Raw genomic sequence first — 17,713 nt, 5'->3', positions numbered from 1 at the left:
ATCCAAGTTATAAAACCTGGCAAAGGTATTGGGGTAAGCCCAGCCTGCAGCCAGACAGATGTCCTCCAAGGACACACCCTTCGCCTAGACCAGGATGAAGCCATGCTCCTGGTCAAATGAGCCTTAACCCCCATGGGACACTGTACACCAAGTTTTTGTTGCATGTTTTTAAGCAGGTTAGCCTGGTAAGCCTGCAATACCACCATGGTGTGAGGGCAGAACCAGCCTGACATTCAGAGAGAGAACGATGCACCTCACTAACCTCTGCCTGCATCACCTTGGTCAAAGGATGGACTACACTCTTAAAATGGAATAGATAGACAATAAATAAATTTCCAACTAAAGACTTCATCAGCCAAATAACAAAGGTCAATGCATCTGTGTGCACTTCCGCAGTAAATTCTGGATGGACTTCAAAGACTTTTGCCATTAATCTTACATTTCATACAAAATCTTTTTGTTTAAACATTGGCACCTAACACTTACTTAGTTTACTAATTTAAACCATGACTTATACTACACATAAATAAGTCATATTGGCATTATATTCATGCTGTTTAGCCATAGGGGAATTGGCCCCCACTGTGAGCCTGGTTTCCCCCAAACTTATTTTTCTCCATTAACCAACATCTTATGGAGTTTTGTGTTCCTTGCCACAGTAGCCTTTAAATTGCTCGCTGGGGGTTTAATACAAATATTTATATATGTATTTATTTTAAGGTACAATTTACAATCACGTTTTTTTCAAGATGCTTTGCTCAGGGCCCCCCCTTTTTCTGGTTCATTATGAACGCAATCAGTCTCACCGAGCACCACATCCACGTGGGCTTGGCCCAGGCATATAACGCAGCGGATAGAGGAATATAACGTTCACAATGTGGAAAACATTTACAAAACAAAATCTTATAAAATATGTAATTAAGCAAAAGGTTCTTTTATGTGCTTTACCTGTAATAAAACACAAGAACAAAATATCAATAGTGTTTCAAATGCAGAATTGATAAAGGTTATGCTGTTTGTTGGAGCACAGTCAGGGAGATAGAAATACTCCACTCGCTGTTAAGGTGTGCAATATCAACGATGAAGTGAAGGTTCGGGCAGCCAGAGCATGAGAGATGTTTTTGCGACCCTGAAGGGAAAATTTTCATGAAATGGCACTGTGCTGTGATTTATATGCCCACGATGGTGCGCACATCAGGGGCAGAGCGTCAGGCGTCATCTGCCAATAGATTGGCATGATTTTCAGGGTGCTTCTCAATCGGAAGGCTGCAGCAAGGCTGTGTCCTTCCTAGACCAGTCCTTCTGAGGCTGTAGGCTTGGCTCCTCCTCAGCATTCAGTGTTAGAATGAGACGATCTAGTAAGTGTACATGTGCAAGGAATTGTGGGTAATTGAAGGTGGCAAAGGATGTACTTGATGCATCCTCCAAAATATGGCAAACAAAAGCTGAGAAACGAGGCTGCCTTCCAAGGGTCCTCACAATTGAGATGGCCTTCGACGGTGCAGGATGATGTGGGAGCAACAGATATACAGCCTAACTAGGCTGCAGCCTTCCGATTGAGAAGCACCCTCAGAGATCGTCAAGAGAAGTTCCCATAGCATCAGCTACTGAAGCAGGGTCAAAGTGACAAGACTTAAAAGGGAAATTTTGTTATCTAATGCAGTGGCTCTCACACATTTGTATATCTACTGTATATCACACTGTATATGTCGGGGGGGGGGGGGGGGGGGGGGGTATGATTGTAGGTGTCTTAATTGCCATTAATTAATTTCTACTTTTATCTCTTTGCAGAGGTCGATTTGGTCAGGTTCATAAATGCATTGAAAATTCTTCTGGACTCACTTTGGCGGCAAAGATAATCAAAGCTAGATGTCAAAAAGAAAAGGTACAAAATACCAAAAAAAAATACCTTTTCTTTTTTTTTCAATTGTAAAGGTAATATGATTTTAAGTTTAAACATACTGTAGAGTTCAGCCGTAAACTGATGGCTTAATGTGCTTTATTTAAAAGGAGGTGGTGAAGAATGAGATTCAGGTTATGAATCAGCTCGACCACGCCAACTTGATTCAGCTCTACGCCGCATATGAGTCCAGGAATGACATTATCCTTGTACTTGAATAGTATGTTCTTTTTATTGGTTAATTCCTACTGGTTATTGATTCATTAGTCCTTATAATTTTGAGCTGTGGGTTTTTCTATACATATACTCTAAATGAGTTCATGCAACCTTGATATTCAGTTATGCTTGCTAATGCAAATATTATTACTGCTCAATATTAAGGTTGCACATGTATAATCACATAAGCATGCAAAATCACCTAAAAATGCACTGTCAGACACCTAAAAATACCCATTGTGGTGGTTAGTTTTGCTTTAACATCACTCTTATTCTCTTATTCTCTCAAAATTATTATTGGTAAGTTGTTAAAGATATGATTTGTGGGGCCTGGGTAGCTCAGCATGTAAAGACGCTGACTACCACACCTGGAGTCGCAAGTTCGACTTGGGCATGCCAAATTGGGGAGAAAAGCAGAGAAAAAAATAAATAAATAAATATGATCTGTGATGAAGCTTTGTCTTTTCAACAGTGTTGATGGAGGAGAACTGTTTGACAGGATCATTGATGAGAATTACACACTGACGGAGCTGGACACAGTGATGTTCATCAGACAGATCTGTGAGGGCTTACGGTACATGCACAAAATGTACATCCTCCATCTGGACCTAAAGGTACAACCAGATATCCAATGTGATACTATGAAAATCACTGAACACAATAGGGCTGCAACAGCTAATATATAGAATAATAATTAAAAAAAAACACCGAATTTGGTTATCGGTATGTAAGGTCTTTGTCCTTTGCACATAGAACCTTCATCAGTGACGTTATTTTACCATGTAAAAAAAAAACTGTTTGTACAGGACAAATAGCTTTTTCAGTAAAATGCTTAAAATTAAATGTGACTTTTTTTTAATCTAATTAATCAAAGTTTTAATTAACAGATTTATTGATTGTCACATTAGTTATTTGTTCCAGTCCTACAATTACTGTAAATCTTACTGTAAAAATATGATCTGTTATCTGGTATATAAGCGGGTGCGCAAACACCATTTCTCAGAATTTCTTCCTTCAAGACAGCAATTCATCTCTCATCTTAGAAGCCCTCTACATTCATTGCAATCAAAATACACGAGTCAGCGGATGGAATCTTCGCAAGCTCTGCAGGAGCGCACGACCTCGCCATGTTTGGCGGTTCTGACGCGGGGGATGATGTTATGTCTCTCACTGCATTCAGCTCACTCGCACAGCGATTCCATTCTCCTCACTAAAGTGGACCACGGGGAAGACGAATGTTATGTCCATCTACCCCCTGTGGAAGAGGCGGTAGCGGCACATCTCTGCCTGGGGAGTAGCAGGGCATGGAAATCACGCCCCATTCATCCTTACAAGCTGTGTCAACTAATGTCTGCACTGGCTGGAAAAGCATACTCAGCAGTAGGCCAAGCTAGTTCAGCACTCCTCGTGATGACGGTGCTCCAAGCTTTCCAAGCTAAGCTCCTTAAGCAAATGGACAAGCAAGGCTACGATCCAGAGACGTTTAAATCTTCTAAAGTCACTGCACAGACCATTGGCAAATCAATGGGCAAGCTGGTGGTCCTGCATCGTCACATCTGGCTGACCCTCACAGAAATGCGTGACGCGGAAAAAGCTGCCCTCTTTGATGCTCCGGTGTCTCCAGCCGGCCTATTCGGCAGCTCTGTGGATGGGTTTGCTGAGTGCTATGTTACGACTCAGCAACACTCGCAGGCTATGAGACATTTTATGGCAAAACGGAGCAGTACTTCATACCAATCGGCTCGCTCTGGCTCTGTCTCAGGCCAGTGCCCAGCTAAAATCCCCACACCTGCTGACTCAGTGCCGGCAAAAGTCATCACCGAGCCACCGGTAAAGCCATGCAAGCTGTGGCCCAAACATAGGCAGCTGGCTCAGCGCGAGACCCACGCCGATGGGAAAAACCCCCCCTCGCAGCAAAAGTGCTCCTGAGGAGCACAGCCCTATGAAGCGGAATGCAGAGCTCACCATTCCTTCCAGACCTGTCCCAAAGAAGGCTCGATTAGAAACACACAATGCTGTTCACCTTTTCACCACCGCTGTTTGTCGGGAAAGGAATATTTTTTGTTCAAAATGTTGTACAAAATGTTGCTTCTGTCTCTCATATTTGCAATTTCTCACTAAAGAGCTCTTTTCCACTTCAAAGCCCACACATTATGCACAACCACTTCCCAACTCCCTTTTTGTGAGTCTGTTTCAACTCCATGAGCAAGCACTTATGAGTGAGCGTGTTCAGGCCATACTACAGTGTCTGTCTCAGTTCAAACTGGGGAGAACACTTCCACTGAAGATGTTTCTAAAAGCATTGGGGCTTATGACGGCTGCATCTGCCATCATTCCATTAGGTCTTTTACACATATGACCTCTTTAGTACTGGCTCAAGCACCATGTGCCATGGCATGCCTGGCGCCAAGGACGCATGCGCATCGCTATATCTCGCCGCTGTCTAGCTGCTATAGCACCTTGGACAGCTCCTGCTTTCTACCAGCAAGAAGTCATGTTGGGGCAGGTTTTCAGGCAGAAAGTGGTGACCAAAGACGCTTCCAAAACAGGTTGGGGTGCATTGTGCGATGGCTGCCCGGCCTTCAGCACCTGGACAGGTGCAAGGAGAGCATGGCACATCAATTGCCTGGGGCTAGCGGCTGTTTTCCTAGCCTTGAAGGCTTTTCAATCTGAAATAGTTCTGATTCGCTCAGGCAATACGACAGTTGTGGCATACATAAACCACCAGGGCAGAATTCTTTTATGCACTGAAATGGAATGTGTTCACTAATTGGTGCTTTTCACATGGCAAAGACCCAGTGAACTGCTCTGTACCTGAAATTCTTACATTTCTTCAAGAGCGATTGGACGCAGGGCTCACTCCGTCAATGCTCAAAGTCTATGTAGTGACTATCTCTGAGTATCACGCACCTGAAGCTGGCATCTCTATAGGCAAGCATTATTTAATCATAAAATTCCTTAGGGGAGCGAGGCGGCTAAATCCCCATCGCTCGGCTACAGTCCCGACTTGGGACCTAACTTTGGTTCTAAAAAAGCTTGTGGGGCCCCCCTTCGAGCCTCTGGACTCTGTTGAATTGCGTGTGCTTTCTCTTAAGATGCATTACTGCTGGCTCTGGCCTCAGTAAAACGGGTCAGTGATTTGCAAGCACTGTCAGTCGACAACCCATGTCTGGAGTTTGGTTCAGGTCTTGCAAAAGCCACCGTCAAACCTGGAAAAGGCTTGTATCTGCACTTTTCAGAGCTAGGGTGGTTCACCTACAGGTCTTTTTCCCTCCTCCATTTAATTCGGATGAGGAACAGTCCTTGCTTTTGTTATGCCCTGTGCGAGCGCTACACACATACGTTGAGCGCACCCGCCAGTTCAGACTGTTTGACCAGCTCTTTGTGATATGGAGGATGCACAAAAGGAATGTCTATCTCCAAGCAAAGACTTTCACAATGGATCGTTGATGCAAACACCCTGGCTTACGAGTTGCAGGGTGCAAATTGCCCAATTGGTGTTAAAGCACACTCAACTAGAGGCATGGTCTCTTCATGGGCATGGACGAACGGTGTGTCCTTACAAGACATATGTTTTGCAGCAGGTTGATCTTCTCCAAACACATTCGCAAGGTTTTACAACCTAGACGTAACATCTTTCTCTTCACAAGTCCTCTCTGTCTACAGCACTTGCTATTTCATTGGTCAAACATAAACTTATGCCTCCCTTTTTAAGTATGGGCTCCCCCATCATTTTACACAATCGCCTGCATCCAAGCCAATGTAATTCCCATAAAGTCACAAGCACTTTCTTTATAAATAAAACTTCCTTCACTGGGTTCGTGAAGGTATTAATTCATACTATATGACTATAGTTCATATATCCATTCTAAGTGCTCCCCTCCTGGCTTACCATGAGGGTTATACACTTGTGACATATTCATGTTGGTCGCCATCCCGCAGGACTGCGACGTCATGTTCTTTCGAGCATTATGCTTCGGTATCACTCTATGGGAGGGTTATGTCGTTTAGTACGGTGTGTTGGGACTCTGTTACCCATATGCGTCAGCATGATGCTATGTCGAGTGAACTGAATCATAAGGGAATGTATCGGTTACGTACAGTATGTAACCTCGGTACCCTGAAATGTAGGGAATGAGACATTGCATAAGCTGGTCACACTACAGACTTTACAGTTTTTTTAGGTGCGAGCGATGCGCTCTTTGTCCCTCAGTCAGAACATTCTGAGAAATGGTGTTTGCGTGCCTGCTATATACCTTATATACAGCTTCGGACCTAAAAGGGTGGGGCATAAACACCATGGCCAACCTTAGAATTGCCGTTATTGTAGAAAGGTTTCAGCTAGGACGTCAGAAAAGGAATTTCCCATATGCATCAACTTGACGCAATTTCTCGTTCCCTTTTTCTCAGGGAACCGAGGTTACATATGTAATCGAGACGTTTACTATTATTAATATTATTTTTCTATCCAATATCAAAATTTTAATTCAGTTACATAATTGAGCATTTCTTCAACTTCAGACACTTTAATGTCCCAGGGGTTGATTTTTATTGAAATGAACAGATTTAAACTTTTTCCTTTTTGTTATATGAAGATCACACTAACTGAATTAGAAACTGTTTTCCAGGCCTCTTATACCAAATGCCTTTATGTACATATTACTGTTTTAGCTTTGTCCAGACTTTTATATTATACTATGAAAATCCATTACAAAAATACAAATTGTTATGTTAAAAACTATATTAATCTATCTTGTTAGCAGAGTATTTTTATTGGATGTCATTTCTAATCAAGCTTTAATTTTGCCAAATTATGCAAAAAGTGGGACATTATTTAATTTTGTGTATTTATGATACATAAAATATTAGCAATTAAATTAACCTTAGCAAGACTTAGTAGTTGGCCATTTTATTTAAAAAATGTTCAAACTGTCATTTCAATTAATCATTTCCAGCACAGTATTCTATTAAACACAATACAGAATTTAAGATGTGCTGAAAAGATGTGGGATTTTTTTTCCAGAAAAATAAAATAAAAAAGACAAACATGACATAAATCTCCTGTGATGCAAGTACATGTACTGTTGGACATTGTTAGTAGACAAATTAAATAAACTAGTGAGAGTTTGAAAAATGTTTTATTGAGACTTTACTTTCTAGAAATCCACAGATCTGAAAGTGCCAAAAGTTGAAGAAAACCCATATACACTGATGAGTCAAAACATTATGAGCCAAAACAGGCTCATAGATGCGCGAGGGCAACTAAAGCTATCCCGTCTGGTCTGAACTGACAGAAGGTCTACTGTGGCACAAATCACAGAAAATTGTTATGATGGTTATAGGAGGAAAGTGTCACAACACACAGTACATCGCACCCTGCTGCGTATGGAGCTTCGTAGCCACAGACCAGTCAGATTGCCCATGATGACCCCTGTCCAACGTCTAAAGCACCTACAATGGGCACGCAAGTGTTGGAACTGGACCTTGGAGCAGTGGAAGAAGGTCACCTGGTCCGATAAGTCGCATTTTCTTTAACATCACGTGGATGGCCGTGTACGTGTGCGCCGATTACCTGGGGAAGTGATGGAACCAGAATGCACTGTGGAAAGATGACAAGTCGGTGGAGGGAGTGTGATGCTCTGGGCAATGTTCTGCTGGGAAATCCTGGGTCCGGCCATTCATGTGGATGTCAATTTGACACATGCCACCTACCTAAACCTCGTTGCAGGCCAGGTACACCCCTTCATGGCAATGGTATTCCCTGATGGCAGTGGCCTCTTCAGCAGGATAATGTGCCCTGCCACTCTGCACACATTGTTTGGGAATGGTTTGAGGAACACGATGAAGAGTTCAAGGTGTTGCCCTGGCCTCCATATTCCCCATATCTCAATCCAATTTAGCATCTGTGGGATGTGCTGGACCCACAAGTCCGATCCACGGCAGCTCCACCTCACAACTTACAGGACTTGAAGAATCTGCTGCTAATATCTTGGTGCCAGATACCACAGGACACCTTCAGGGGTCTTGGTGATTCCAAGCCTCGGCGGGTCGGCACCGTGTTGGTGGCATGCAGAGGACCAACAGCATATTAGGCAGGTGGTCATAACGTTTTGGCTCATCAGTGTATGTTCCAAATATTCACATATGTTCTAGCTTTAAAGGAAATAGTGCCATTCAGTCAATGAGCAAGTGAAGGAAAACAGTGGTAATAATAACTCCCTAAAAAGATACTATTTATGAACATATGTACATTGCAAGGAACAAAACTATATGCAGATTTGGTTTTTATTTCTTACTGTTAAAAGATTTTACAATTTGTAAAAACAAAATGTAAAAGATTTTTTGGCCTCAGTTTGAAAACCCCTGCTCTATTGTCAGTTCTTGAGGCCCTAAATGAGAGGGATTTAGAGCTAATATCCAAAGTAGCCTTTATAACACTTTTTGTTTCTTGTGGCCTGCAGCCAGAGAACATTCTTTGTGTCAGCAGATTAACAAATAAAATCAAGATCATTGACTTTGGACTTGCAAGAAAGTAAGTATGCTCACTGCACTGTCTTTGCTATTAAAAGCTGTATAACATCATGAAAAGTAGGTAAACTGCATTTGAATGGCTCAATTACCCATTTGTTCAATTCTCTTCAGGTACCAGCCCAGAGAGAAGTTACGAGTGAATTTTGGTACGCCAGAGTTTCTTGCCCCAGAGGTGATCAACTATGATTTTGTATCGTTCAACACTGATATGTGGAGCCTGGGCGTTATCACGTACATGCTGTAAGTTACTCAACAACGTGCAAAATATTCTAGTTAAACTTAAATTTGCATTGTAGCACCACTAAAAATGGCTTTCAAGTTTTAAAATTATTGCTAGTACTACATACAATTGTTTTTGGTTTATAAACTTAATTTAATAGGCTCAGTGGTCTGTCACCGTTCCTTGGGGATGATGACAATCAGACGCTAAATAATATCTTGGTCTGTCAGTGGAACTTTGAGGAGGATGAATTCACAGACATCTCAGAAGAAGCCAAGGATTTTATTTCCAAACTGCTCATTATAGATAAGAGGTATTGTACACTTAATACAGGGACAATCCCCCTATAGCATTGACTGTGGTGATAACAATACCACCCCATGCAGGATTTGAACCAGTGTTGGGGAGTAAATCACTTAAAACAGCCATGTTACTTAATTAAATGACTACATTCAGACATGAAACTCTGAATAGCGCAAGCTGATAGGTTCTTTGAATTTTTTATCTGTCAGCCAATCTGCTCACTTACATGCGAAATGTCATGCTAATCAGCTTACATGGTGTAAGCTGATAGGTCCTTTGAACTGTAATCGGGTAGCCAAATTGCGTACTCTCTCTTTGCCTAAAATGTAAATTTGCTCTGTTTGTACTGCAGCGTGCTGCGAGAGTTTTCTCTGAAACCCACCTCCACCCCAGCTCTACATGTCTAGATCTGCTACATGGGGATTGTATTTATGTCTAATTATGCCACAGCATGTCATAAATGCTGATGCAGCATGTATTGTGATTTCCTAATTGTGCAGCAGCATGTTCACATGCCTAACTCAGTATGTTTATGTATGTTCTAGCAGTAACAAGTCTCTGTACTTGCCCTGCAGCAACATATGTAATCAATATGTCATACCCACATTAACATGCTTAATATTTCTGAGAGTTGTCATGACTGAACTATATTTTCAGTAGCGTGACACTAGTAGTTTCTTTCTTAAAATAGAGTAGCCTTTTCAGTAATAAGCTACTTAAAAGAAGCAGTGTGGATTGTCAAAATGCTATATCCTGCCTGATCTCATAAAATGTACGTGACTGTGGTGACATTTTTGCAAAATGACATTACGTGGTTTCTTACACATATCACGGCAGTTCTGAGGTGATATGTCCACTGTGTGGCGCTAAAAGTGAGTTAAATGTTTCCCAGACTGATGAGATTTTTAAGGTTAATGCTCTATCAAGTTTTAAATCAACAAAACTGAACTCCATACCCTAAATCTTAAATCTAAACCTAACTGAAAGTGTCAGAGGACAACGCAATTTTGGAATCACCCATGTTATTTGTGGTACTTGTATGACCTTTTCGGCTTACATGTAAACTCGTGTGCTCTTCAGGACTCGTACCCCGGTCCTTTGCATCGCAAGTGCAATACTCTATCTGTTGAGCTACCACACAATTTGATGCCATTTAAACAAGCTTGTAAATGGAGTTGGTTATGTAATGCAAACTTAAAAATGTGTCGTCGTATCATGCACTACAGTAAAATTGTTTAGTAGACTTGGGATCGATGCCTTTTTCACGCATCAATAATCGGAAGATTTTTCCCATGACTATCTAGACATTATATATCTGGATTTTTTTTTAGATATAAATAGGGCTGCTCAATGCACAATAGTTTTTGTCTTTTTAAACATATTTCTCAACACTATTTTGGTAAAGTGTGAGCGGCAGGGGAAATTAAAGCGGGTCACACAACGGGCGCATCTGGCGGATGACATGGCGCATTCTTAAAGTCATAAACAATTATTTTCTACAAAGGTAAGCACAGCTCATTGTCAAAATTCTGTAGTGCCATGGAGTGCAACTTGCAGAGTTTTACATTAAATTCGACCCAAATCATTATCAAAGGACAAAGATTATTTACTCTAGCCATCACTGGATGATAGACTGTAGCTGGTCAGAGTGTCCATCATCAAAAGAGCCTACAATGGGCACGTGAGTGTCGGAACTGGACCTTGGAGCAGTTGAAGAAGGTTGCCTGGTCCGATGAGTCCCGTTTTCTTTTACATCTTGTGGACGGCTGTGTACTTGTGCGCTGTTTACCTGGGGAACTGATGGCACCAGGATGCCCTGTGGGAAGATGGCAAGCCGGTGGAGGGAGTGTGATGCTCTGAGAAATGTTCTGTTGGGAAACACTGGGTCCGGCCATTCATGTGGATGTCAATTTGACATGTGCCACCTACCTAAACATTGTTGCAGACCACGTGCAACCCTTCATGGCAATGGTATTCCCTGATGGCAGTGGACTCTTTCAGCAGGATAATGCACCCTGTCACACTGCACACATTGTTCGGCAATGGTTTGAGGAACATAATAATGAGTTCAAGATGTTGCCCTGGCCTCCAGATTCTCTAGATCTGAATCCGTTTGAGCATCTGTGGGATGTGCTGGACAAATTAAAGGGGGTCACGCACTGGACGCATCTGGAGGACAACATGGCTTGTTCTAAATTTCGTAACAATTATTTTCTACGCACACACCGCCATTGCTCAGCGTCAAAATTCTGCAGTGACATGGAGTGCAACTTGCATAGTTTTCCATTAAATTCAACCCAAATCATTATCAAAGGACAAAGATTATTAACTCTAGCCATCACTGGATGATAAATTGTTTATATGTATCTTTTATAGAGCCTACACAATGTATTTTCAGTTACAGGTGTGTCATTTTGTGGTTTGACAGTTTGAATGAAGCCTATTCACGAGTACATACAGAGAAATTGCACAATAAATGTCGTAATTTCTAATCGTTCAGTTTGTGCAGTTACACCAGTTTCATACACTAACCTGCAAACTCATCAACGTCACTTTGTTCATTCTTGAAGTACAAAAACCTTTGTAACTTTGGACTGCCCTCTGCTGTGCCGCATAAGCTTGTCCTCTTTGTGTGATACCGGTGCTTTTCCTAACCGGGACCGGCATCAGTAAATGGTTTATCACCCTCTTGTGGTCTCCCAACGCTATTACGACACACTAATAAAGAGAAGGCCAATTTAGTGAATTGAAAGCACTCAAATTAGGCTTCTAATTTAATTGTTAGCTAATTTGAATATAAAGATGCCTCAAAAAATATATTGATAAAATAACGTGCCGATCAATAATTGATTTATCAATATTTTATGATATCCCTAGTGTTTCAATGTTATAAGATTTTATTTTTTGTGGAACAGGGTGAAAAGTTTTTATGATCTGATCATTTACAGTTTTACTCGCGATTTGTGTGAAAGTGAATACAAGTAATTGTTGTTGTAGTGCCTCTAGTGTTCATTTCACCAGAAAACTGCCATGATACGTACAGTACAATGGGCCACGTAAAAATAATTTAGCAAAAATGAATGTATATTAGCGTGATTCTATGAGACTAGATTGGGCATTTTAGTTGTTCTTATTTAGCGAGAAATATTTATTATTACTTTTCATCACTATGTTTTTAACTTGGTGTGTTCTACTTACAGTAGTTGTATTTTGTGTAAATGTATCTGTTCAAGTTTAATGCTGTCATCCACCTGAAATTGTTCATTTGTTCAAATTTAGCTGTGGTTAAATAATATATTATTTCATCAGATACTGTATATTTATAAAAGATATTGCCACTTTAAATTGCTTCAATGTAGTTACCTACTTTTTATTAGTAGCTTATAGTGTAGGTAATTTATTTTTATTTTTTTTACAGCTACAGTTTCAAAATAACTAACCCCCAACACTGATTTAAACCTAAAAACTTCTGGTTACATACATGTTGTTTCGTTCATGCCTTTTTCTTTTCTTCTTTCTCTGTGTGTGGGGGTGTGTGCAGTTGGAGGATAGGAGCATCGGAAGCATTGAGGCATCCCTGGCTATCAGATCCGACCGTTCACTTCCGCCTGCACGAGAAGGTAAAATTTGCATTTCATCATTGTAATGATGCCAACTTCTGCGAACTGTTGATGTACATCAAACTCTGTGAACGATGGCATTTCTGTGCACCTCAAGGAGTTTTTTGGTTTTCTTGACAGAAAAATATGTGCCGTTCACGCAGAAATTCTTGTGTGCCTCCACCAGAGAGTTAATGTAAGTTGTTCATCAATGTATTGTAGAACTGAATAATGTTTATTGTAATTTCTGTATTATGAAGACATGACTTTTGTTTGCTTCTTTTTGAAAAACAATAATTTGCTAGACAAAAATGGCAAAAACCAAACAATTATGTTGATGAGTTTTATTCTGTTTTTGTTTAGAGGGACCAAGACTGCTGTGCGACCATGAGGATTATTGGACATTATACAGAACTGTGTAGAGACAGAGATGATCAGAGCAAATGTGTACTTGCCCTTTGCATAAACCTGTTGTTGGCATTTCTTAATTTACAATTGCATGTTATTTAAAAAAGCTAAGCTAGAAATTATGTGTAGGTATGTGATGTAATTTTGCTAGTCTTCATCAGGCTTCATAACTTGTAAGATATTTTTAAATGTTTTAAAAAGCAAATTTCGTCTGTTGTTATGATGTGTTGGGCAGGTCATTTTAATAGCCAACAAAGCAAATACATAACAGCACTCATTATATTATTATAAAAATAGTATCGTTAAATTATAGTAATATTAAATTATCTATACATACCTAAGAAAATAAAAGAATGTAGTACTGTAAAAAAGAAACATATTTGGACCTCAAATGAATATAAATCAAAAAATACATATTTGATAAAGCACAGATAATACTAAATAGGAATGTCTCAGGGGCTTTTAGCGGTTGTGAATGCAAGTTCACCAAAATGAAGTTGTCAGTTATGATATTTTGAAAGTTTATCTGACTATATGAATTGATGTCACATTTAAAAGCATAATGTACATGTAAATTCTCTAATCATAACAGTTTGTCTCGCACAGAAAATGAACAAATAGTTGGACAGTTTTTCACTCTTTGACAGATCTCCGTCACATTATGATTTTCAAGCCTCCTCAATGTTATGCTGATTATTGATTATGCTTATGCAGTATATACCTGGAACATGAGGAAATATGAAAGATTATTTTAGATTAGCACAACCTGACTGAATGTTGACTGAATATTGTTAATATATATATTGTTTAGGTTTTTCATCTTTTAAAGGAATCCAAATGGATTTAGACTGTGGTTTAAAACAAGAAAATTATGTTGTTAATGCTAAGATATATAATTATTTAAATTTTGTTTTTTAATTTTGAGTATGTTGAGCACTTTAGGACAGTTATTTTTTTAAATAATATGTAAACGTTCTTAATAGATTGAAAAAGTGCAGTTTTAGAACTGTGTTTTATATGTCTACAATGTCTTTTCATGTACACATGAATAAAAATAGTACCATATATTAAAACAAATATATATACAGTACACACACACACACATATATATATATATATATATATGTCTTACCTCTCTCTTACTTGATTTAAATGTATTAATATAAATTTATATATTCAAAATATATAGTTTTTAACCAGATTCAGTTGGTCTTGTAAATAAAACATGATATAAAGCCTACATTTCAGATTTAAAGTATTATGTTTACACTGTGATTTGTGATATTATTATTTTCAGTGAAGTAAATCAACAGTAATTCACTCTCTGTTCAGGTTTGGAATTATTTTGGATTTCAATCTAGATGAAAATTAATTCTGATTGCTTTTCAATTTAAACACACTTTAGACTGTTGATTGTATGGTCAAGGAAAAAATATATAATGATTTAAAATGTATTTAATAATTGGTTATTTTTCAAATATTATTACACATGTTATTTTATGACGTAGATACTCATTTATTTGTTAATGTATCTATTAACTTTCTAATTGTTTCACTTATTTTTAAAATTGTTTCAGTTGACAAATAACATGCACATACAGTACACACACACATTTAAACTCCTGTTTGCAATTAATAATATTGCTAATCTCTTAATAATTTTAATGACTTTTGTTTGAGCACTAAATTGTTACCAAAAACATCTGTACTACCTTATATGCATCGTCATGGATAAATGCATATCATAAAAATATTCTGAACTAGGCAGACAATCAGCCTGTTGAATGATTAAGACAATTTCAAACGCTTATGGTTACAATGGCAAAGAAAGGATTGATCTATTAACCCAACTACTTTTGTAAAATAATATTAAAATACAGATTTATCCTTAATAAAATCAAGACCTATGAGCAGAACAGCCCTCCAGTGAAGACATCTGCTTGTTCTGATCCTAGAGTTGCTTCTCTGCATCATATTGTAATCATATTATTAGCACAGAGATACTGAATCATACGGATTATAATCTGATTTGAAAGCAGAGACCCTCACCCACTCATTTCACTGAGCTCTTGCTCTGTTGGGCCCACTAGAGGGCAGGATTTGAGTCTTTCACCACTTGAATGTAGTTTGTTTATGCTAATTTAGTGTGGTAATTGCCAATGAAAGCTCATAATTTCTGTAAAACATCTCAAAATAAGTTTGAGCACTGGCATTCATGAGCTGCCCTCTATAAATGCACTGTACTTTACTCAATCCATAGTGTTCAATCCAAACTCACAAGCTCACATGGATTTAAACCTAGAGCTGACAGTAACTGCAGTATTACTGTAAACAGTTGTTTTAAAGAGGAATCTTGTGGGAAGATCTTTGGGTTATGTTAATGCCCTGTTGTCAAATAAAAGAAATGTAATTTTGTGCACTCTCTCTCTCTCTCTCTCTCTCTCTCTCTCTCTCTACACGATTCACCAGGGGAACAAGGGCCATTCTGGAAGCACAATTAAAACCAGATGGACGTATTATGGCCAAAAGACAATAAATATCACTGGAGTTCCTGTCAGGAGGACCACCAGCATTTAAACCTTTATGTGCCAATGCTGTACATACACAAACACACTTTAAGTATTTTTTTAAGTACATTTGCTGCTCATGTAGCATTTTGTCCATTTTTATCATTCCAGGTTTTATGCATACTTTGTTTTTTGTAATTGTATGTGTATGTTCATATGTGGATATATGTCTCTCCATAAAGACAGACAGTCTTTCACTTCAGAAAGGTGCATGTGATATTGAGTATTATATGGGGATAGATAAAACTGTTATAAAACTATTAAACACTTTAGTATTAAACTTCATCATGCAGACAAGATTCTGCCATTTTTTATCTCTTTACATTTATTTTTATTTATGGTGAGCTTTGAGGTTGTACCGTAATCAACTTGTCGTGCTCCTTAAAGACTTTTACATCATAAACTTTTACACAAAAAAATTATACATCATTTTAAAATACTATAATGCTTTATGAGGCAAATTACAGTAAATAAGCAGATGAGAATGGTATTTAGCAAGCATAAATACATGCTCCTAAACTCTGTACAGAACTCAGAATCTTGCATGTATAAAACTTCTGTAGAATCTGCTAATGTAAACCTCCTTTTGTTTTTAAAAGCTACAGACAGGACAGAAATGTAAATTCATATAGAGACAAAAAGACTACAGACAAGTCCTTATTATAAGAACTATATGCAATATTATCTATAAATCATTAATAAATTAATATCATTAATACTATTATTACAGGAATAATACTAACTAGATTAATAAAGTTTGTTGGCAAACTTTGATATTGTCTTGACAAAGTCTTGTATAAAAATGTAAAAAAAAACAATTTAAAAGCTTGGTGATAGATGGTTGCTAGGGTGTTTTTGGTGGTCACTAGGGCATTGCTAGGGTGTTCTAGGTGGTCACTATGGCATTGTTATGTAGTTGATAAGGTGTTCTGGGTGGTTGCTAGGGTGTTTTGGGTAGTCGCAAGGGCGTTGCTAGGTGGTTTCTAGGGTGTTCTGGGTGGTTGCTAGGGCATTGATAGGGTGTTCTGGGTCATTGCTAAAGTGTTCTGGGTAGTCGCAAGGGCATTGCTAGGGTGTTCTGGGGGGTTTCTAGGGTGTTGCTAGGGTGTTCTGGGTGGTCAGTACTCGCTAGGGCGTTGCTAGGTGGTTGCTTGGTTTTTCTCGATGGTCACTAGGGTAGGTGGTTGCTAGGGTGTCCTAGGTGATCCTAGAGCGTTGCTTGGTGGTTGCTAGGACATTGCTAGGGTGTTCTGGGTGGTCGCTAGGGCATTGCTAGGTGGTCACTTGGTGCATGTAACTTGAAAGCTCTAGGAGGAGTTAGAGTCAGAAATGTTAGTCTCAGAATATTATATTAAAAATAACAATAAGTTTAAACAGTAGATCAGTATGTGCTTTCTCAAGACAACATACATACACAGCAAAATCCCCGGTGTTAAATGTACACTCCTGGTGTTTATATAACTCTCACTCGCTGGTGTTAAAAACTAACACTGAAGCAGTGTTTAATCTACAGCAGATAATTAATAAAGTAGGTACACTCTCTGAGTGATGATTGATCATTAGTGATGACACCTGATGTTAACAAGCAGAGTCTACTGAAGGAAAGAGGAACAACAAGAACAGGAACACAAGAGAACAAACCAGCAAACACCACAACAATTAAATCTGTTTTACAGCCACACAACATTAGATGTACATCAACTGATATTTAATTATCTGCTGTAGATTCAACACTGCTTCAGTCTTAGTTTTTAACACCAGCGAGTGAGAGCTATATAAACACAAGGAGTGTACATTTAACACCGAGGATTTTTGCTGTGACTTTGAGGCCTACACTATAATTCACTAGATTATGCTACATGACTACTAAATGACAATTGCGTTTTTTTAAAACACTTGTGTACTTAAAGCATCACAGCTTAGGTAAGTGCTTGTAAATGTAGCAACAATAGTTTGATTCAACTTCATT

The 17,713-nt window shown here is 38.9% G+C and overlaps 1 protein-coding gene across 2 annotated transcripts in view; it reads left to right on the top strand.

The window, feature by feature from the left end:
* LOC127442866 (myosin light chain kinase 2, skeletal/cardiac muscle-like) overlaps window positions 1–14,497 on the top strand; it is a 32,708-nt gene extending 18,211 nt beyond the window's left edge. For both annotated transcript variants that reach the window (XM_051701146.1, XM_051701145.1), the window contains exons 6-14: window positions 1,792–1,885; window positions 2,011–2,120; window positions 2,589–2,730; window positions 8,578–8,648; window positions 8,759–8,887; window positions 9,028–9,180; window positions 12,712–12,790; window positions 12,911–12,965; window positions 13,133–14,497. In XM_051701146.1, coding sequence (XP_051557106.1) covers window positions 1,792–1,885; window positions 2,011–2,120; window positions 2,589–2,730; window positions 8,578–8,648; window positions 8,759–8,887; window positions 9,028–9,180; window positions 12,712–12,790; window positions 12,911–12,964 — 832 coding nt within the window. In that variant the 3' untranslated portion in view covers window position 12,965; window positions 13,133–14,497. The remainder of the gene's footprint in view (window positions 1–1,791; window positions 1,886–2,010; window positions 2,121–2,588; window positions 2,731–8,577; window positions 8,649–8,758; window positions 8,888–9,027; window positions 9,181–12,711; window positions 12,791–12,910; window positions 12,966–13,132) is intronic.
* Window positions 14,498–17,713: the final 3,216 nt, after the last annotated feature.

This window comes from Myxocyprinus asiaticus, chromosome 6 (genome assembly GCF_019703515.2).
Source record: "Myxocyprinus asiaticus isolate MX2 ecotype Aquarium Trade chromosome 6, UBuf_Myxa_2, whole genome shotgun sequence".
NCBI classification, from domain to species: Eukaryota; Metazoa; Chordata; class Actinopteri; order Cypriniformes; family Catostomidae; genus Myxocyprinus; species Myxocyprinus asiaticus.
Note: the sequence above shows the minus strand (reverse complement) of the source record. Positions and strands in the feature narration are given on the sequence as shown.